General features: G+C 40.2%; 1 protein-coding gene across 17 annotated transcripts in view; it reads left to right on the top strand.

The window, feature by feature from the left end:
* ttn.2 (titin, tandem duplicate 2) overlaps positions 1-22,386 on the top strand; it is a 181,850-nt gene that overhangs the window by 157,718 nt on the left and 1,746 nt on the right. For all 17 annotated transcript variants that reach the window (XM_053680786.1, XM_053680799.1, XM_053680798.1 and 14 more), the window contains 26 exons: positions 75-377; positions 537-842; positions 938-2,704; positions 2,803-3,096; positions 3,606-3,884; positions 3,975-4,274; positions 4,362-6,428; positions 6,513-6,815; positions 6,904-7,209; positions 7,290-7,580; positions 7,674-7,973; positions 8,066-8,371; positions 8,494-8,796; positions 9,472-9,753; positions 10,989-11,582; positions 11,689-11,979; positions 12,084-12,383; positions 12,470-12,772; positions 12,863-13,165; positions 13,255-13,839; positions 13,944-14,249; positions 14,341-14,640; positions 14,752-15,327; positions 15,434-15,739; positions 15,834-16,427; positions 16,548-22,253. In XM_053680786.1, the coding sequence (XP_053536761.1) occupies positions 75-377; positions 537-842; positions 938-2,704; positions 2,803-3,096; positions 3,606-3,884; positions 3,975-4,274; positions 4,362-6,428; positions 6,513-6,815; positions 6,904-7,209; positions 7,290-7,580; positions 7,674-7,973; positions 8,066-8,371; positions 8,494-8,796; positions 9,472-9,753; positions 10,989-11,582; positions 11,689-11,979; positions 12,084-12,383; positions 12,470-12,772; positions 12,863-13,165; positions 13,255-13,839; positions 13,944-14,249; positions 14,341-14,640; positions 14,752-15,327; positions 15,434-15,739; positions 15,834-16,427; positions 16,548-22,253 (17,571 nt within the window). The remainder of the gene's footprint in view (positions 1-74; positions 378-536; positions 843-937; positions 2,705-2,802; positions 3,097-3,605; positions 3,885-3,974; positions 4,275-4,361; positions 6,429-6,512; positions 6,816-6,903; positions 7,210-7,289; positions 7,581-7,673; positions 7,974-8,065; positions 8,372-8,493; positions 8,797-9,471; positions 9,754-10,988; positions 11,583-11,688; positions 11,980-12,083; positions 12,384-12,469; positions 12,773-12,862; positions 13,166-13,254; positions 13,840-13,943; positions 14,250-14,340; positions 14,641-14,751; positions 15,328-15,433; positions 15,740-15,833; positions 16,428-16,547; positions 22,254-22,386) is intronic.

Genomic DNA, 22,386 nt, shown 5'->3' with positions numbered 1-22,386 from the left:
CATTGTTTAACTGTGTTAATTTTTTTTGTCTCATGTTTGAAGTAAACCCACTGTTGCTATTTTGTTTTATGCAGTACCTCCAAGCCAACCTTCCAAACCTCAGGTCACCATGATTACCAAATCAACAATGACTGTCATATGGGAAAGACCAAGTCTAGATGGTGGCAGTGATATTGATGGATATTATCTGGAGAAGCGAGAAAAGAAGAGTCTACAGTGGTTCAAGGTCATCAAAGATCCAATTCGTGATACTAGGCAAAAAGTCAGCAATCTCACAGAGGGAAATGAGTATCAGTATCGTGTTTGTGCAATTAATAAAGCCGGTGCGGGTCAATACTCTGATGCATCCATCTTCTATAAAGCATATAATCCCATTGGTAAGATTATTTTTACTAGTTTTATGTTATTTATGATATTCTTAAATCTTGTGATCATGTGAAACGTCCATATTTGTGGCATGCTATAATGTTGTTCAAAATATTGTGTTTTATATATTTAAAAAAAAAATGTTTAAACGACATATATACATTTTTTAGATCCACCAAGTGAGCCGACAAAACTTAAAATTGTTGATTCAACCAAGACTTCAATTACACTTGGGTGGATGAAGCCTGTGTATGATGGTGGCAGTGAAATCACAAGCTACATAGTTCAACAGATGACAGCTGATGAAAAGGAATGGGTCACTATTAGCTCCAAGGGTGAAGTAAGAACCACAGAGTATGTGGTGTCACATTTAAAACCTGGATTGTACTATTACTTCCGCATCTCTGCTGTTAACTGTGCTGGAGTTGGACGTCCAATTGAAATGATTCAGCCAGTACAAGCTAAGGATATTCTGGGTTCGTCTTTTTTTTTTTTCCCATAGAGTATTTTCATGCTTTATTTTCATTGGTTTTAATCTAATCCAGGATACATTTCTCTTTTATACCAACAGAGGAGGCTGATGTTGATCTTGATATTTCAATGTCAACTCAATATACAGTAAAGGCTGGAAGAGATGTGGAAATCATGATTCCTCTAAAAGGCAGACCTACACCAAATGTCACATGGCGAAGAGGAGATAGGAATATTGGTGGAGATGCAAAATACATAATTAATAACACAGAGTATTCAACAACACTTATTATTCCGAAGGTCACTCGGGACGATTCAGGCAAATATCTACTTGAGATTGAAAATGGAGTTGGTGAACCAAAGAATATTACTATCTCTGTGAAGGTATTAGACTCACCATCTGCTTGTAGTAAGTTGGTTGTGAAAAATGTTACCCGTGGTAAACTCACTCTCAGCTGGGATCCTCCTCTTATTGATGGTGGATCTCAAATTACAAATTACATCGTCGAGAAGAAGGATGCTAAATTAAAGGCTTACTCCATAATTACAACAGAATGTACCAACACATCATGCAAGATTGAAGGCCTGTCAGAAGAGATTGCCTATTTCTTCCGTGTGTCTGCTGAAAATGAAAATGGCATTGGTGATACCTGTGAGACTATAGAACCTGTTAGAGCAACTGAGACTCCTGGTCCTGTAAAGAACCTTGTCATGGTTGACTCAACTAATACATCTGTAACTGTGGCATGGACAAAGCCTGATCATGATGGTGGCAGCCATATTTCTGAGTACATCATTGAAAAGAGGGAAGATGATGTTGTGACATGGAGCCATGCTGGTACTTGTAAATCTTGCAAGTATGAGGTAACAAATCTTAAAGAACTCTCAGACTTTTTCTTCAGAGTATATGCCAAGAATGAGAAGGGTTGCAGTGACTTCTCTCAAATTGGACCCATTACTGTGAAGGAATTAGTTATTCCACCTGAAGCGAACCTTATTGACTATCCTAATGGGGAAATATGCGTCAGAATTGGACAAAATGTGAACATTGAACTGCCATACAAGGGTAAACCCAAACCTGCAATTCAGTGGATGAAAGATGATTTTCCACTGAAGGAAAGTGAACAGGTTCGCTTCAGAAAAACAGAGAATAAAGCAAGCCTAATTGTGAGAAATGCAAGAAAGGAGAATGCAGGAAAATATACTCTGGTCCTTGACAATAGACTTGTCAAGAACTTCTTTGACATCAAGGTCATCACTCTTGGGCCACCCTCTGCACCAGTGGGCCCTGTCCGGTTTGATGAAATCAAAGCACAGAGCATTATTATCTCATGGAATGAGCCACAGGAAGATGGTGGTGGAGAAATCACCTGCTACAGTGTGGAAAAAAGAGAGACTTCTCAAACAACTTGGAAAATTGTTTGTTCAAGTGTAGTCAGGACCACATTCAAGATACCCAATCTGGTTAAGGGAACTGAATACCAATTCAGGGTGCGTGCAGAGAACAAATATGGAGTAAGTGATGCTCTCAACTCAGTGGATGTTGTTGCCCAACACCAGTATAAGCCACCAGGTCCACCAGGAAAACCTGTTGTATTTAATGTTACAAGTGATGGCATGACTGTTTCATGGGATGCACCCAGCTTTGATGGTGGATCTCCTATTACCGGCTACCATCTTGAGAAGAAAGACAGAAACAGCCTCCTGTGGATGAAAGTGAATTCCAATGTAATCTCTGGAAGAGAGTACAGAGTAATTGGTCTCATTGAAGGTCTGGAATATTCATTCAGAGTGTATGCTCAGAATAATGCTGGCACGAGTCCACTCAGTGAGCAAAGCAAACACAGACTAGCTATTTCTCCTGTTGGTGAGTTTCATTTTTCATGTGCACAATCAACTTCCATCAATACACATGAGGTTTTGTCAACCTTAAAAAACTATTTCTTATCTATTTCATGCATTTAGATCCTCCTGGCACCCCCAACTGTATTGATGTTACAAGAGATTCTGTCACACTTCAGTGGGAACCACCTAAACGTGATGGAGGCAGTAGGATTGTGGGATACAGTGTTGAGAGACGCCAAGGAAGAGCACGCTGGCTGAGATGCAATTTTACTGATATCAGTGAATGCCAGTTTACAGTGACAGGACTTGCTTGTGGTGACCGCTTTGAATTTAGAGTAATTGCCAGAAATGCTGTTGGAACAGTCAGTCCACCATCACAGTCATCTGGCTACATCATGACCAGGGATGAAAGTGGTATGTATATTATTTACAGGGCAACTGGAAAACTATTCCAAACTTCAGAAGCTTTTTCATTATGGTACTTTTAAATGCTTGTATATTCTTTGTCAATTGTCTGATTGGGAAGGTCAGCAAATCATCCTTCTCTTATGTGGTAAAAGCTCTTTGGTAATGGTAATGAACAACAAAAGGTTTTTACATCTGTGCATATGTCATATTTGGTCAGAAACAACAATATAATTGGGAAAAGCCAAAAACGGTTTCTAAGAACAATTACTTTAAAGATTGCTTTTTTAAATACATTGTGGAGAAAAAGCACATTTTTAAAGTTCTTTAATTAGTTCTTATATTTTTAGGAAAAGAAAGTATTTCAGCTGTTAGAGTGAAAAGATTAAAAATTGTATATAAATTTGTACATTATTGTTCATTCTCTAGAAAGAAGCCAATGTAGCTTTGAATATATTAGTCGATATGTTTTGCAATGTACTCAGATTGAGGATGCAATGTTTGGTATTATATTCCAGTTATCCCTGAGATTCAGTTTGGTGCTGAAAAGGCTCTGACAATCAAGGCTGGAGAAAACATCAAACTGAGCTGCACTATTAGTGGCCGTCCTGTGCCTCAGGTTACATGGTATAAGGATGGGAAACAGCTTGACAAAATGCTTGTGGATATCACAACCTGTATCGGATCAAGTTCACTGTTCATTAGAGACGCTGATCGTAATGATCGTGGAATCTACACTGTTGAAGCCAAAAATAGCTCTGGAACAACAAAGGAGGATGTTCTTGTCAGAGTACAAGGTTTGATAGAATTTTTTTTTTTTTTTTTTTTTACATGAGTAGACTGAGTTTTTAAATACTTTGAATTATAGCTATCTGTGTTTTATTCAGATACTCCTGGACCACCTGAGGGCCCACTACGCTTCACAAATATCTCTGCTGAGAAGGCCTCTCTTTGGTGGAGTCCCCCAGAAAATGATGGCTGTGCAGCGATCACTCATTATGTAATTGAAAAGCGTGAGACCTCCCGTATTACTTGGGCACTTGTTACATCTAAGTGTGAAGCCTGCTCTTTCAGTGCCACCAAGTTGATCAAGGGAAATGAGTATCAGTTCCGTGTTTCTGCTGTCAACAGTTTCGGTGTTGGCAAACCACTCGAATCAGATCCAATTGTCGCTAAAATGCAGTACAGTAAGTAATATTTAAACCTTTATCTAATCATGTCCAAAAATATTTCAGCAGAATTTTACTTTAAATTGTGTTTTTGTAATTTTATAGCTGTACCAGATGCTCCAGGAACACCTGACTGCACTCATGTGACAGGAAACAGTCTTACAATATGTTGGACAAGACCAAGACTTGATGGTGGAAATGAGATAAAGCACTATATCCTTGAAAGGAGAGAAAAGAAAAGTTTACAATGGGTAAAAGTTTCAGCAAAAAGACCGATCACAGAGCTTAGACAAAGAGTTACAAACTTGACTGAAGGAAATGAATATGAATTCCGTGTTATGGCTGAAAACGGGGCTGGTGTCGGACCACCAAGCGGAATATCAAGACTATTTAAGTGCAGAGAACCTACAAGTGCACCTAGCGCACCAACAGTGGTAAAAGTCAGTGACTCAACAAAGACCTCTGTGTCCCTGGAATGGACCAAACCAGTTTTTGATGGTGGTATGGAGATCATTGGTTACATTATTGAAATGTGCAAAGCAAGCCTTGAAGAATGGCACAGAGTCAATAGCCAGACTTGTATCCATACCTCATACACAGTTACAGATTTAGAACCAGGTGAAGAGTACAAATTCCGTGTGTGTGCTGTTAATGGTGTTGGAAAGGGAGAGGCATCTGAGATTCCAAATGCAGTGCAGGCAGTTGACAGACTGACATCACCAGAGATTGACATTGATGCAGATTTCAAACAGACACATATTGTGAAAAGTGGAGGAACAGTTACTCTTAATATCCCTTTCTGTGGAAAACCTACACCCCTGGCTACATGGTCAAAAGCAGGTGGAGAACTTGGTGTGATGGTAGATATTCATACTACAGACACCTTCAGCACATTAACAATTGAAAACTGTACCAGATTTGATGCTGGCAAATACACACTTTCTCTTGAGAACAACAGCGGTCGTAAATCCATTACATTAACAGTAAAAGTGCTGGACACACCTGGGCCACCAGGTCCTCTCTCATTCAAAGATGTGACAAGAGGGGCTTTGACGCTCATGTGGGATGCTCCATCTAATGATGGAGGTGCTCGTATTCATCATTACATTATTGAACAACGTGAGGCAAATCGCCTGAGCTGGCAAGAGGTCAATCCCAGGTGTACACGCCAAATTCTAAGAGTAACCAATCTTGCAGTTGGTGTAGCATACTGCTTCAGGGTCACAGCTGAAAATCAGTATGGTATAGGTGAGCCTTATGAAATGTCAGAACCTATTATTGCCACTGAGGAGCCTGCACCACCCAAGAGACTGGACATTATTGATACAACATCTTCAACAGCCACCTTAGTATGGATGAAACCTGAACATGATGGTGGAAGCCGCATCACAGGATACATTGTTGAGACCAGAAAAAAGGGTTCTGATCACTGGGTTGTTGGTGGTCAAACAAAATCTTTGAAGATGATCCTAGAGGGCTTGGTTGAGAACACAGAATATGAATTCCGGGTCAAAGCACAAAATGATACTGGAGTCAGTTATCCAAGAGATGCACTCACCTCTGTCATCATCAAAGAACCTCGCATTGAACCAACTGCAGACCTTAGTGGCATCAGCAAACAGCTTATTACCTGCAAGACTGGCAATTCCTTTACCATTGATATTCCCATTAGTGGCAGACCAGCTCCAAAAGTAACATGGAAGCTTGAGGAGATAAAACTAAAGGAAACAGAAAGAGTTTCTATGAAGACTTCTAATGTGAAAACTACCCTACTGGTTAAGGATGCCAAGAGAGGGGACAGTGGAAAATACTACCTTACTCTAGAGAATGTGGCTGGGGCAAAGACATTCAGTATTACTGTAGTTGTCTTTGGCAGACCAAGCCCACCCACTGGCCCAGTAGAAATCTCAGGAATCACATCAGAATCCTGTGTGTTGTCATGGGCTGAACCTACAGATGATGGTGGATCAGATATAACTAATTATATAGTTGAGAAACGTGAATCTGGTCAAACTTCATGGCAGGTTGTGAACTCAAGTGTGAAACGACCAACCATTAAAGTCACCCATTTGACAAAATACATGGAGTACACATTCCGTGTCTGTGCAGAGAACAAGTTTGGTGTTAGCAAACCAATTGAATCTCAAGCTATTGTAGCAGAACATCCATTTGGTTAGTACAATTACTTTTGTTGATTTCTTATTAAATATGCTCCTTTAGTATTCCATAAATTCTAATCATTGTTCCATCTTCCAGTACCACCAAGTCCACCTACACGTCCAGATGTGGTATTCGTATCTGCTAATGCTATTTCCATTAAATGGGATGCTCCATATCATGATGGTGGAAGCAAGGTGACTGGATATTGGATCGAGAAGAAAGAGCGCAACACCATTTTATGGACACGGGAAAATAAAATCCCATGCACTGAGTGTCATTATAAGGTCTCCAATCTTATTGAAGGCCTTGAATATCAATTCCGTGTATATGCCATGAACATTGCTGGTCTAAGCAAAGCCAGTGAAGCTTCAAGACCAGTGCTGGCTTTGAATCCAGTTGGTATGTATTAGGTTAACTTTTTTAATATCTTTCCTCAATGTTGTTTATTAGTGACATAGTACTTACAGGGTGATCATTTTTCTTTTAGATCCCCCTGGCAAACCAGAAGTATACGACATTACAAGATCTTCAGTTTCTATTAAATGGTCTGTACCATTTAATGATGGTGGCAGCAAATTGGTTGGATATGTAGTGGAACGTAAGGCATCCACTGATGAGGATGAAACTCGTTGGTTGAAGTGCAACTACACTACTATCACAGACAACTTCTTCACTGTTACATCACTAGAAGAGGGATCAGTTTATGAATTCCGTGTCATTGCTAAAAATTGTGCAGGAGTCCACAGTATGCCATCGGAATCAACAGGCCCTATCACATGCAAGGATGAATACAGTAAGATAATTTCCTGATGAATATTTAACTGTGTAAATCAAGTTGCTACAAATCTAATATTTGCTATTTATTTATTTCAGCACCACCAAAGGCCGAGTTAGACAGCAAACTTGTCGGTGAGACAATAACTATTAGGGCTGGATCAGACCTTGTTCTTGATGCTGCAATAGGTGGTAAACCTGAACCCAAAGTATGGTGGTCTAAGGGTGATAAGGAGTTGGAGATTGGTGATAAGTACTCATTGACATACACCAGCACAAGAGCTATGGCAATCATCAAGTCATGTAACAGGAATGATACTGGAAAATATATACTGGCTGTTAAGAATGCCAGTGGAACCAAAACTGCAGCTGTCAATGTTAAAGTTCTTGGTAAGAAAATGTTAAGTTAAAACACATCTCACTTAAATCAAAATATTAAATATCTGGCTGACATTTATATGTCGAACTCTATTTCCATTCCAGATACCCCTGGTCCTCCAGATGGTAAAGTCACAATCAGCAGGGTCACAGAAGAAAAATGCACAGTTTCTTGGAAGATACCGCTTGAGGATGGGGGAGATTCTGTCACTCACTACATTGTTGACAGACGTGAGACCAGTAGGCTCAACTGGGTTGTCATGGAAACTGAATGCAGGACCCTTTCTTGTGTCAGTACAAAACTGATCAAGAACAATGAATATATATTCCGTGTCAGAGGTGTTAACAAATATGGAGCTGGTGTACCACTGGAGTCTGAACCAATTATTGCAAGAAATGCATATAGTAAGTCCTCTTTTTTTAAGTCCTAATTTGCAGTAATTCACAGGAGCTTCAGAAACAAACATTATTAAGAATTCTTACCTTCTGTGTTACAGCTGTTCCAACACCTCCTGGAGCACCAGAAATTACAGCTGTCGGAAAGCAACATGTCATCATTGAGTGGCTGAAGCCAGAGAATGATGGTGGTAGTGAAATAAAAAATTTCCTTGTTGAGAAACGTGAGAAGAGCAGTGTAAGATGGACCAGAGTAAACAAGACATTCACCATCTATGACACAAGACTCAAGATAACAGGTCTATTAGAGGGAAGTGAATACCAATTCCGTGTTGCAGCTGTCAATTCTGCTGGTACAAGCTTACCAAGTGAAGCATCTGAATATGCTCTTTGCAAAGATCCAACCTGTGAGTAACTACAACTACTTTTTTGCCAAACCACACCATGATGCCACAAATATTTAATTATTAACATTCTCATCAGTTTTATTTATATGGTGAAGTAACTGTGTTTTTTTTTAATTATACAGATACCCCAGCTCCTCCATCAACTCCTCGCATAATAGATACTACCAAACACAGCATCACTATGACATGGACCAGACCTATGTATGATGGTGGTTCAGATGTCAGTGGCTATGTTGTTGAAATTCTAGAAGAGGGAACTGAACAGTGGTATAGAGCCACCCAGAAGATCCTGACTACTAATGAATATACTGCAGCTGGTTTAACAAGCAACAAGAAGTACAGTTTCAGAGTTGCTGCAGTGAATGCAATGGGCACTGGAGAGTTCAGTGAAGGCAGTGTGGAGACTGCACCTAAAGAAAGAGTTGGTAAGTTTTTCCTGGGTCTGCCACACATACCATTGAGAAGCAATGAGGAATGACTAGTGCAAAATGAGTCTTAGGGCTGTACTAAACTTGAGTTGTGCAATCACCTTATAACATCAGTATTCAATATATTGTATAAAGATTTAAGCAATATTCAGAAGCTATGTGAGAGTTATGCAGCTGGTGTGGAGATTGAATAAAAAGGGGCGCGTCTCAGTTACATGCGATTCTAACATTGGACTTAAATCGCTTAATGGATAGTTATGAGTTAACTTAAAGTGAGCTGTAAGTGTAGCAATGAATGCTCACTCAGCTTAACCTTGAAACTTCTATTACATTTTTTGTTAGAGCACATCACATTACCAAAAAAAAAAAAAATTCCCTCATTATTTTATTAATTCATTAAAAAAAAAATTATTTAGTATCTTGTGAATACATTAAGCACAATACAACAAATAATAATTTAATAATAATAATAATAATAAAGTACTATTCATGAGATAAGATTCTAGGAGTAGCTTTTTCTAAAAGAAATGACTTCTTCAATCTAAATGTTCTAACCTTGACATGGCCCACATAGACTATTCAGAGATTTTCTTTTTACAATAAGCATAAATTTGTGGAAACTGACCTTTGGTGTTTTTGATCTACAAATTCAATAAAATTTACTCTTCCCAGAAATTCCTGACATTGAACTACCTGAAGAACTGAGGAAAACAGTTTGTCTGAGAGCTGGTAGCACTTTACATCTAAATGCAACTATACTTGGTAGACCACTGCCAGTTGTTACCTGGAGAAAGTCTGGCATAGACCTTCAGTCACGGGGGTACATTGAGACAACAGAGAGCACTACAACTTTAATAGTGGAGAAGGTTCACCGTTATGATGCTGGAAAATACACAATCGAGGCTGAAAATCCATCTGGCAAGAAGACAATTACCATTCTTGTCAAGATATATGGTAAGAAGAAAAAAGTGTGTATATATATGCGTGTGTGTGTGTGTGTGTACAGCCCCAATTCCAAAAAGGTTGGGAAAGTATGGAAAATGCTAATAAAAACAAAGGAGTGATTTGTAAATGTACTTTGACCTGTGTATAAACATAAAATGTATAAGGACAAGGTATTTGTTGTTTTAACTAATCAACTGCATCGGTTTTTGAAGATGTTTATTTTGAAATTGATGCATGCAACACGTTCCAAAAAAGTTGGGATGGGGCAATTTAGGACTAATAGCGATGTGAAAAATTGAAATAAAATGATGACGTGAAAAAGGTGAGACAATCGTCTAATCCAAAAAAGGCCTAGTCCTTCAAGAGCAAGGATGAACAATCTGCCAATAGATGCCTCAGCGAATAATGCAACACTTTGAGAACAACGACAAAGACAAATCGGTAGGATTTTGGCCATTTTACCTTCTACAGTGCCCAAGTCTCAATGCGTAAAGGACAAGGCCGAAAACCACTTCTTAATAACAGTCATGAGTCTGTAATGGAGATCCTGACATGGGCTCGGGAATACTTTGGTAAACCTTTGTCAGTCAACACCATTTGCCGCTGCATCCACAGATGCAAATTAAGGCTTTATTATGCAAAGCAGGAGCCATCCAGAGCAGGACAACAACAAACCACATTCTGCCCGGATTACAAGCACTTGGTTGCGTAAGCAGAGAGTGTGGGTGCTAAGCATGGCCTGCCTGCAGTCCTGACCTGTCTCCGATTGAGAATGTGTGGTGCATTATGAAGCGCAAAATAAGGCAACGAAGGACTCGTACAGTTGCACAGCTGAAGAAATGCATAATGGATGGATGGGGAAAATTCAGCTTGCTAAACTTAACCAACTCGTGTCTTCACTCAGACCCCAAACGCTTAATAAGTGTTATTAAAAGAAAAGGTGATGTTACCCAGTGGTAAACAGTCGACTGTCCCAACTTTTTTGGAGTGCGTTAGTCATCAGATTTGAAATGAGTGTATGTTAAAAAAAAAAAAAAATTCACAAAGTAAAACATCAAATAACGTGTTAATAATGTGTTTTCAATATATTACAGGGTGAATAGAATTTTCAAATGACTTCTTTCTTTTTTTTTTTTTTTGCATTTTTCACACTATCCAAACTTTTTCGGAATTGGGGTTGTAATAAATAAATAAATTTAATATATATACTTACTTAAATTTTAAATTAATTATTTCAATTCCAGATTCTCCTGGTCCCTGTGGCGCAGTCAAGGTCAAGGATTACACTAAAGAATCAGTTGTCATTACATGGGATGTCCCTACTATTGATGGAGGGGCTCCTATCAACAACTACATTATTGAAAACCGTGAAGCATCAATGAAATCTTATAAAACCGTGACAATGGAATGCAAGAAGACATTGTACAGAATCAGTGGGTTAGAGGAAGGAACACGATACTTCTTCAGAGTACTGCCTGAAAACATATATGGCATTGGAGAACCTTGTGAAACCACTGAATCTGTGCTGGTATGTGAAATTCCATCTGTTCCTCAAGATTTGCAAGTCATTGACATTACAAAGTCCACCGTCACTCTTGGATGGGAGAAACCGCTTTTCGATGGTGGCAGCAGACTTACTGGTTATGTTATTGAAGCCTGTAAGAAAGGAACAGACCGATGGATGAATGTTGCAAATGTGAAAGCATCAGTGTTTCAGCACACCATAGATTCTCTGAATGAGAATGAGCAATACTTATTTAGAATCAAAGCTGAAAACAGCAGGGGGGTCAGTGAGCCCAGAGACCTGATGACACCTGTGACTATTCAAGAACAGAGAGGTATGCTATTAATAACTTTAAATATTTAAATATATATTTAAGGCAATAAATTAATAATTACACATTATAAATGCTATTATATATTGTATTTTGTTTTATTTTACAGTTATACCAAAGATTGATCTGGCTAGCATTCCTCAAAAGATGGTAAATGTGCATGCTGGCAAGCCAATTGTGCTCAACATTCCCATCATTGGAAGACCTGCACCATCTTGCTCGTGGTTCTTTGGTGGCATTAAGATGAAAGACAAGCTTGACCGTATTAAAATTGAGACAACTGCTAAGTACACTAAACTAACGGTTCGTGAAACTACTCTTGATGATACCGGTGACTATACTCTTGAAGTAAAAAATATCACAGGAGTCGCTACAGAAATCATCAAAGTCATCATTCTTGGTGAGAAAGATATTTTACCTCATCCTAAATTTAGTCCATCACTAAAGATTTTTTTTTAGTGTTTCCAGTGTAGCTGAAACTGACCTAATGCACCCCATTTGCAGATAAACCTGGCATTCCAGTTGGGCCTATGAGAATTGATGGAATTGATGCCACATCTATAACATGCGGCTGGGAGCCACCAGTGAAAGATGGAGGTGCCAATATCAGTGGCTATATAGTTGAGCAACGAGATGCTCATCGCCCTGGTTGGTTGACTATTTCTGAATCTGTCACTAGACCAACATTCAAATTCACTAGACTTACTGAGGGAACAGAATATGTGTTCCGTGTGGCTGCAACAAATCGTTTTGGTGTTGGTGCATTCCTTCAGTCTGAAGTTGTTGAATGCAAGAGTGCCAAGAGTAAGTTCATATCAGAAAACATACACACATATTTCAATTAATAGAGAAAATGGGCAAATAATATCCTGTTCTGTTAACTTCTACAGCTGTTCCTGGTGCACCAAGCATGCCTGAAATATTTGATGTGTCTCATGATGGTATGACACTCACCTGGAAACCACCAGAAGATGATGGTGGTTCCTCAGTGGCCGGCTACATCATTGAGCGTAAAGAAACTAGATCTGACAGATGGGTGCAAATCAACAAGAATCCAGTGACAATGACGAGATACAGATCAACTGGACTAATTGAAGGTCTCGAATATGAGTACAGAGTGACAGCTATGAACTCCAGAGGCACTGGCAAACCGAGTCTGAGCTCAAAGCCAGTGATTGCAATGGATCCTATTGGTATGTGCAAAAGAACAGTCATACATGGTACTTGTCTATGAGACAAACATTAGGAGAGAAAAAAAACATTTACTATTTCTTCTCACACAGAACCTCCAGGCATACCTTTGAACCCAAGAGTCACAGATACAACCAGGACATCTGTGTCATTGGCATGGTCTCCCCCAGAGGAAGAGGGAGGTGCCATCATCACTGGTTACCTGATAGAGATGCAGAAAGTTGACCAGATTGAATGGACCAAATGTAATACAACTCCAACAAAGATTTGTGAATACACACTGACGCATATGCCCCAAGGTGCTGAGTATAGGTTCCGTGTGATGGCATGTAATGCTGGTGGACCTGGAGAACCAGCTGAGATTCCAGGAGTAGTTAAAGTCACGGAAATGCTTGGTAAGAATTTAAAATAGCATTGTAAACTATGTCTGTTCTATGTGACTGTCAATGCATTCATGCTAAAACAACCTGCATTAATATTTCAGCATATCCTGATTATGAGCTGGATACAAAATACCAGGAGGGTTATATCGTCAGACAAGGTGGAGTTGTCAGACTCTCTGTGCCAATTAAGGGAAAACCATATCCAACCTGTAAATGGACAAAGGAAGGCCGCGATATTTCTCACCGAGCTATGATTGCCACCAGTGAAGAACGCACAGAGCTAGTGATCAAGGAAGCTCACAGGGATGACACTGGAACCTATGATCTTGTGTTGGAGAACAAATGTGGAAAGAAAGCGGTGTACATCAAAGTTAAAGTTATTGGACGCCCAGATCCACCTGAAGGCCCTCTGGAGTTTGATGATATTCAAGCTCGTTCTGTAAGAGTGAGCTGGAGACCACCTTCAGAGGATGGTGGCTCTGATATTCTTGGTTACATTGTGGAGAGACGTGAGGTACCAAAGGCAGCATGGTACACTGTGGACTCTCGAGTGGTTGACACTTCGCTAGTGGTCAAAGGACTGAAAGAAAATGTTGAGTACCACTTCAGAGTATCAGCAGAGAACCAGTTTGGAATTAGTAGATCTCTAAAATCAGATGAATCAGTTATACCAAAGACACCACTCTGTAAGTATTATTGACATCTAAATAACCTAATTACTCTTGTTACAGCTCATATTATATTACTAAACCAGGTAATTCATATTGCATTTGTGTTCTTTAAAAAAAAGGTCCACCTGAGCCTCCCAGCTTCCCTCCAGAAATTATGGATGTCACAAAAACCACTATTGGTCTGTCTTGGTCAAGACCAAAGGATGATGGTGGCTCTCGTGTCACTGGATATTATATTGAAAGAAGAGAGTTGTCGACTGAAAAATGGGTGCGTCACAACAAGACTCACATCACAACTACGATGTATACTCTCACCGGCCTTATCCCTGATGCACAGTATCAGTTCCGTGTGATTGCTCAGAATGACATTGGTCAAAGTGAGCCTGGACCTGTATCTGAAGCAGTTGTGTGCAAGGATCCATTTGGTGAGTAACATGCACCCCAACTTTGAAAGAAAATGTACCAATGTCTTGTTGGTGACTAAGTTCTAATTACTTAATTCTCTTACTTTTCTAGATAAACCAAGCCAACCAGGTGATATCGACATCATCTCAATTACCAAGGATTGCATTACCATTCATTGGCTGCGCCCAGAATCTGATGGTGGCAAAGAAATTCTTGGATATTGGATTGAGTTTAGACAAGCAGGTGAAAGTGCCTGGAAAAAATGCAACAAAGAGCGTTCAAAAGACAGGCAGTTTACCATGGGTGGTCTCATGGAGGCAACAGAATATGAATTTAGAGTTTTTGCTGAAAATAAAACTGGACTGAGCAGACCCCGTAGAACTGCCATGGGCATCAAAACCAAACTGAGTGGTAGGTTGGAAAGATGAGCCATGTATATTACTTTACTGTAGATTTGTAGTGCATAAATGTGATCATACATTTTTTAAAAATTATTATTTCTTTTGTTTCATTTTTGAACAGTTGGAGAAGCACCAAGTCTAAAGGAAGAGATTAAAGAGACTACCACTAAACTGGGAGAATCTGGAACACTGACTTGCCAGATTATTGGAAGACCTCTTCCAGAAATCAAGTGGTATAGATATGGAAAGGAACTGACTCAGAGTCGTAAATACAAAATAAGCTCTGATGGCAGAAGTCATTCTCTAACAGTTTTAACAGATGAACAAGAAGATGAAGGTCTTTACACTTGCCGAGCCATCAATGAAGCTGGTGAGATTGAAACCAGTGGCAAGCTTCTTTTGCAGGCTGCACCCCAATTCCATCCTGGATTCCCTCTGAAGGAGAAATACTATGCAGGCTGTGGAACAAGCCTACGTCTCCATGTTGTCTATATTGGACGTCCAATTCCACAAATCATGTGGTTTTATGGCAAGAAACCTCTAAATTCATCTGAGAATGTTATTATTGAAAACACAGAGAATTATACTCACTTGGTTGTCAGAAATGTTCAGCGCAAGACAAATGCTGGCAGGTACAAGGTGCAACTGAGCAACAAATTTGGCACAATTGATACAGTGCTACGTGTTGAAATCCAGGGTAAGTTAAAGACCAACTTGTATTGAGGGGTAAATTTTTTATTGAACAAAACTGAAATTGGACAGCTGACATATATGTTTGTTCAACACTATTACTCTCATTCCAGATAAGCCTCTGATTCCTGAAGGGCCAATTATTGTTGAAGCCCTCTTGAAGAACTCTGTAATCATAAGTTGGAAACCACCTAAGGATGATGGTGGTTCAATGATCACAAACTATATTGTAGAAAAATGTGAAGCAAAGGAGGGAGAGAAATGGCATCTAGTGTCATCATCTGTCTCAGGAACCACATGCCGCATTCCAAATCTAACTGAGAGTGCTGGATATTACTTCCGGGTTTCTGCCCAGAATCAGTATGGTATTAGTGAGTCATTAGAGATTCCTGCTGTTCTAATCATCAAGAGTCCATATGGTAAGTGATATCAATTGCGGCCGATTTCCATTGTATCCGCGTGCATACAGAATAATAAGTAATCTATATACTCTCAATTTTTTTTTTTTTGCAGAGAAACCTGGAATCCCACAACAGCCAATGGTTACTTCAGTCACAGAGGATTCATGTCTTGTGACATGGAAACCCCCATCCAGTGATGGAGGTGCCAAAATTAAGAATTACTATCTGGAAAAGAGAGAGAAGAAACAGAACAAATGGATTGCTGTTACAACTGAAGAAATACATGAGACATGCTATACTGTTAAAGGCCTTATTGAAGGCTTTGAGTATGAATTCCATGTCAAATGTGAGAACATTGGCGGAGAGAGTGACTGGAGTGAGATTTCAGAACCCATCATTCCAAAGTCAGACACAGCTCCTCGTGCTCCCTTCTTTAAAGAGGAACTGAGAAATATGTGTGTTAAATATAAAGCCAATGCAACCTTTGTTACTAAGGTCATTGGATATCCCAAGCCGATAGTAAAATGGTACAAGAATGGCAAAGAAATTTTACCAGATGGTGAGAAAATCAAGATCCAAGAATTCAAAGGAGGCTACTACCAACTTGTTATCAGTAATGCAGACGAGAATGATGTGGCTGTTTACCAAATTAGAGCCACAAATCAGGAAGGATCAATCTCTACAACTGTAACACTTGATGTTGAAGGTATGACTGCTCTGTGTTTTCATATGCGTCTTTATAATACAAATGGTCACGGTATTTTTCTGTATATGGCTAACACTATCAGCTAGTTACAGTATATTAACATTTTATTCTCTTTCCTAGTTCCTGCCAAGGTTCACTTGCCATTACATCTACAAGGTATGGGAGCTGTTCATGCTCTTCGTGGTGAGGTGGTCACCATCAAGATTCCAATCAGTGGTAAACCTGATCCTGCGATCACATGGCAGAAGGGACAAGAGATAATTAATAACACAGCATATCATCAAGTGATTGTAACAAGATCCTTCACATCCCTTGTGTTCCAAAAGGGAGTGCAAAAGAAAGATGCTGGTTACTATATAATTTGTGCCAAGAATAGATTTGGTGTTGATAAACAGACAGTTGAACTCGATGTTGCTGATGTACCTGATCCACCTAAGGATGTTAAAGTAAGTGATATTGGAAGAGATACCATCACACTCACATGGACTCCTCCAAATAATGGTGGAAGTGATATCATCAGCTACATAGTAGAGAAGTGCCCAGAATCTGGTGACCGGTGGATTCGTGTTGCCCAGACATCTGAATCACAATATACTGCAATGAGCCTATTTGGTAAGACCAAATACCAGTTCCGTGTTATTGCAGAAAACAGATTTGGTCTGAGTAACCCATCTGTGCCAACGGAACCTGTAACAGCAAGAGAAGACAAGTTAGCAATTAGAAATTATGATGAAGAAGTGGATGAAGAAAGAGAAATTACAAAAGAAGAAGCACCTCATTCCAAAGTTAAGAATTTGCCATCTCTTTACAAAATCTCGGAGGAACTAGCACGATATGGGCACTTTGGTATTGTTCATCGTTGTGTTGAAATTAGCTCCAAGAAGACTTTCCTAGCTAAACTCATTAAGGTGAAAGGAGCTGATAGAGAGCTAGTTGCCAGAGAGATTGAAACACTCAATATTGCAAGGCACAAGAACTTACTTTATCTTCATGAGTCCTTTGATAGCTTGGAAGAATATGTTCTAATCTATGAATTCATATCAGGGATGGACATCTTTGAACGTCTTGGAACAAATTTTGACCTCACTGAGCGGGAAATTGTTCTGTACCTGAGACAAGTTTGCCATGCTCTCAAGTTCCTTCATAGCCTCAACTATGGTCACTTTGACATAAGACCTGATAACATTGTCTACACTACAAGAAAGAGCAGTACAATCAAGATTATTGAAATGGGCCAAGCCAGGCTGCTGACACCTGGAGAAAATATCAGAATTCAGTTCACAGCACCTGAGTATTATGCACCTGAGATCCACAATAATGATTTTGTTACTACTGCTACAGACATGTGGTCAGTTGGAGTCATTGCATATGTGCTCCTTAGCGGCCTCAATCCTTTTGCTGCGGAATCAACTACAAAGATGATTGAACACATTTCCAATGCTGAATACATATTTGATAGTGAGGCCTTCAAATACACCAGTCTTGAAGGCATGGACTTTATTGACAGGCTTCTAACTAAAGAACGCAAACATCGTATGACTGCATGTGAGGCTCTAGAACATCCTTGGCTCAGGATGAAAATAGAAAACATTAGCTCTAAAGTCATAAAGACCTTAAGACACAGACGTTATTACCAGTCAATAATCAAGAAGGAATGGAGCACTGTTATTTCAGCAGCTCGTGTTGCCTATGGCGGTGGTTACAGAAACCAGAGGAATGTTTCATTTGGCAGAGTGAAAATTGCACATCCAGAACAAGGCTTGAGAGCAGGTCCCGTCATGCATGGCTCTGCTGAAGAAGGTGGCCATGTTCGTTTTATGTGCAACATTGAAAACTATGACAAGACTACAGAGGTGACATGGTACTTTGGCTCTCGTAAATTGACAGCAAGTCATAAGTATGAAATCAGCTATGCCAATGGAGTTGCAAGCATATATGTGAAAGACATTGAAGAATGTGATGATGGACTATACAGATGCAAAGTTGTTAGTGAAGAGAGGGAAGACAATGCCTACGCAGAGCTGTTTGTTGAGACTGTGAGGTCCTATCGAGAATACTTCCTGGGACGTTCACTCAAGAAACCCAAGCGCAGAATTGATAGAACCAAACTTCTGCAAAGGCCACCTGAGTTTACTCTGCCACTGTACAATTGTACAGCATATATTGGAGAGGATGTACGCTTTGGTGTAACAATAACCGTTCATCCAGAGCCACAGGTTACTTGGCTAAAGGCAGGACACAGAATCAAACCTGATCCTACAAAATACACGTTTACAACTGACAAGGGTCTTTATCAGCTAATGATTCACAATGTTGAGACTGCTGATGATGCTGAATATACCGTTGTGGCAAATAACAAGTTTGGTGAAGACAGCTGTACGGCACGCTTAACAGTAACACGTCACCCTCTTGTTGAAGACACAATGAGGCCAATGTTCAGACGCCTCTTAGCAAATATTGATTGTGTTGAGGGAGAAAGTGTCCATTTTTATTTGAGAGTGTCAGGAACACCGGCACCTACTCTGAAATGGGAAAAAGATGGCAAGCCTCTTGAATTTAGACCACAAGTTGAAGTTGTTCAAGAAGATGTGGGTTATTATGTCCTCCATATTAGAGAAACACTAATTGAGGATTCTGGCACCTACAGAGTTACTGCAACAAACTCTGCCGGTTCAGCAAGTTGCCAAGCCACACTAAAGGTTGAACGCCTAACATACATTAGGAGGGAGTTCAAGAGTGAGGAAGATAAGCAGACATACATACAAAACCAAATAAAGAAGACTCTAAAAATGGCAGAAGAATTCTCAACAGCAGAAGTTACTACATTTAATCCTGTAGCACAAGAGGCACTGAAAGAAGCTGCTGAACTGTACAAACCTGCAGTGAGTACCAAGAATGTGCAGGGTGAGTTTGATATCTCTGACAAAGAAGATAAGGACATTAAGAGAATTAAAGAAGAGGGTAGGAAGATCAGAATGCCTTATGAAATTCCAGAAGCTCGTGTACATGATCCAGTTGTTCTTGAGGAAAACATGACTATTAAACATTTTGTTCCTTTATCTGACATGAAGTGGTACAGGAAACTTCGTGATCAATATGAAATTTCTGAACGCATGGAGAGAGTTGTGCAGAAGAGACAGAAACGCATTCGACTTTCCAGATGGGAACAGTTCTATGTCATGCCACTTCCCAGAATCACTGATCAGTACAGGCCAAGATGGCGTATTCCAAAGCTTACGCTAGATGACCTGGAAACTGTAAGACCAGCTAGGCGCTCACCATCTCCTGAGTCAGACATCTTCAGACTGAGAAGGCGTTCCCTGGGTGATCTTTCAGAGGAAGATCTCCTCCAACCTGTAGAAGATTATGTGACAAAGAGGAGAACTGAAGAAGAAAAGCAACAGCTTGAGGAGGAACTTGAACTTGGATTCTCTGCCTCTCCTCCAAGTGCTAGCCCTGTTCGCTTTGAACTGTATGCACTACGCCGTGCATCACCTAGGATTGTGCACAAAGCTGAAGTGAAACATACAGAAGAAACGAAACTTGCAGTAACAACAAGGAAACCTAGTGGTTCTCCACCTCCCATTTCCCATTTCATGAGAAGGAGGAGATCTCTGTCGCCAACGTATATTGAACTGATGCGTCCCGTCTCTGAATTGATAAGACCATCCCGTGCACCAGTGGAATATGAAGGTGAGGCAATTGAAAGGAGATCACCCACTCCTGAGAGGACACGACCACGTTCCCCTAGTCCTGTGTCTCCTGAAAGAAGATCATCAAGATCTTCCTCTAGATTTGAAAGATCTGCAAGATTTGACATCATGTCTAGATATGAAGCAAGAAAAGCTGCTCTGAAATCTGAGCGCAAGTATCAAGTTGTAACACAACAACCATTTAGCCTTGACCATGCCCCACGAATCACCGTTAGAATGCGCTCACACCGTGTACCATGTGGTCAAGACACTAAATTCACATTGAATGTCCAATCGAGGCCAGAAGCTGAAATCCAGTGGTTCCACAATGGACAACAGATTCAAGAGAGCAGCAAATACCACTTTACAGACATGAGTGGTGTCCTAACCCTTCAGATTACTGATTGCCAAGCAGAGGATAGTGGCACATACCGTGCTTTCTGTACCAACTCAAAGGGAGAAGCATCTGACTATGCAACTCTTGATGTATCAGAAGGCGCATTTACTACATATTCCTCAAGACGCAAAGATGAAGAGGCTCCAGCAGCATTTGTACCTGAAGTGATAAAGACAGACTATTACCATACATCGTCAATTAGGGCATCTTCTGCGTCAAGGACACACATGGAGATCAAAGAAACCAAGATGAAGTTTACAGAAAGACATGAAGTTTCTGGTTTTGAAAAATATGAGTCTGAAAAACTTGCATCATCTCCGATCAGATATGCATCTACAGAATACCTGTCATCTGCTTCGTATTCATCCTCAGAACGACATACATCATCTGAATATAAGGCAAAAACTGTTGAGTCCTCAGCTACAGCAAGCATAACTGCTAAGAAAGTCAAAGCCACTCTGTCAGCAAAAATACTCACCAAACCACACTCTATAACAGTATCATTGGGTGAGTCTGCAAGATTTACCTGTGATATTGATGGCGAGCCAGCACCAAGTGTCACATGGATGCATGGGCAACATACTATTGTCACTTCCCATCGTGTACATGTGACAACAACACAATACAAGTCTGTGCTTGAAATATCTTCTGTAGAGTACTCCGATGAAGGCAGCTACACAGTAGTGGTAGAAAATTCAGAGGGAAGGCAAGAGGCAAAGTTTAACTTAAACATCTACAAGTCACCAGAAAAAGAGAAGGTTGTTGCACCATCCCCTCCAGTTAAATCACGTGAGCCAGCAGTGAAGTCACCTGAGCTTTTAGTAAAATCACCAGCAACTTCTGTAGAATCACCAGGACCTTCAGTGAAATCTCCTACACCACCCGTCACATCTCCATTGCCATCAGTAAAGTCTCCAGTGCCATCAGTAAAGCCTCCAGAGGCATCTGTTAAGTCTCCAGAGCCTTTAGTGAAATCACCAGAACCCACTGGAGTCAAGTCTCCTGAACCAAAAATTAAGTCACCTGAGGGTGTCAAAGCGCCACTACGAGTCAAGTCTCCTGAGCCTAGTACTGCTGCTCCAAGAGTTAAGTCACCTGTCCCTGCTAAGCCGTCAGAAGCAATTACGCCCCCTCTTAGGATTAAATCTCCCACAGCCCTAAAATCTCCTGAGCCAGTAACATCTCCTCCAAGAGTGAAATCACCACCTCCAATTACATCTCCAGACCAAATGACCTCACCACAGAGAGTTAAATCTCCCACAGGCCTGAAGTCACCAGAGCCAATCACCTCTCCTCAAAGAGTAAGATCCCCACCAGCAGCCAAGTCTCCTGAGCCGATAATGTCACCAAAAAGGGTTAAATCTCCACTCAGTGTGAAATCACCAACTCCTTCAAAGGAAGCACCCCCAAAGATCCTCCAACAACTTAAAGCTGAGGCTTCTGAAGACAAGGTGAAGATGACCTGTGTTGCTGAAAGCTCTGTAAGGGATGTTGTGTGGTACAAAGATAGCAGGAGACTTAGTCAGAGTAGCCATTATCAGATCCATACTTCTGCTGATGGTACTTGCTGTCTATATATATCGGATGTGTCTGAGAGGGATCAGGGTGAATATTCCTGTGAAATATTTGCAAAGAATGGAGCAGTCTCAAAAACATCATTCTCCTTCTTTGGTCAAGTGTTCCAGTCCATCTACACAAAAATAACAACTTTTGTGTCTGCACACATGGCTGTTAAAGGTAAATTGATGTATATGTTATAATGTTATAATTCATGTTATAATTCAGTATTTTCTTAACACATTTTAGAGACCCATGTTTAACAGCACTAACCTACACACACACACACACTAATTGAATGCTCATTCATCTT

Source organism: Ictalurus punctatus, chromosome 6 (genome assembly GCF_001660625.3).
Source record: "Ictalurus punctatus breed USDA103 chromosome 6, Coco_2.0, whole genome shotgun sequence".
NCBI lineage: Eukaryota > Metazoa > Chordata > Actinopteri > Siluriformes > Ictaluridae > Ictalurus > Ictalurus punctatus.
Note: the sequence above shows the minus strand (reverse complement) of the source record. Positions and strands in the feature narration are given on the sequence as shown.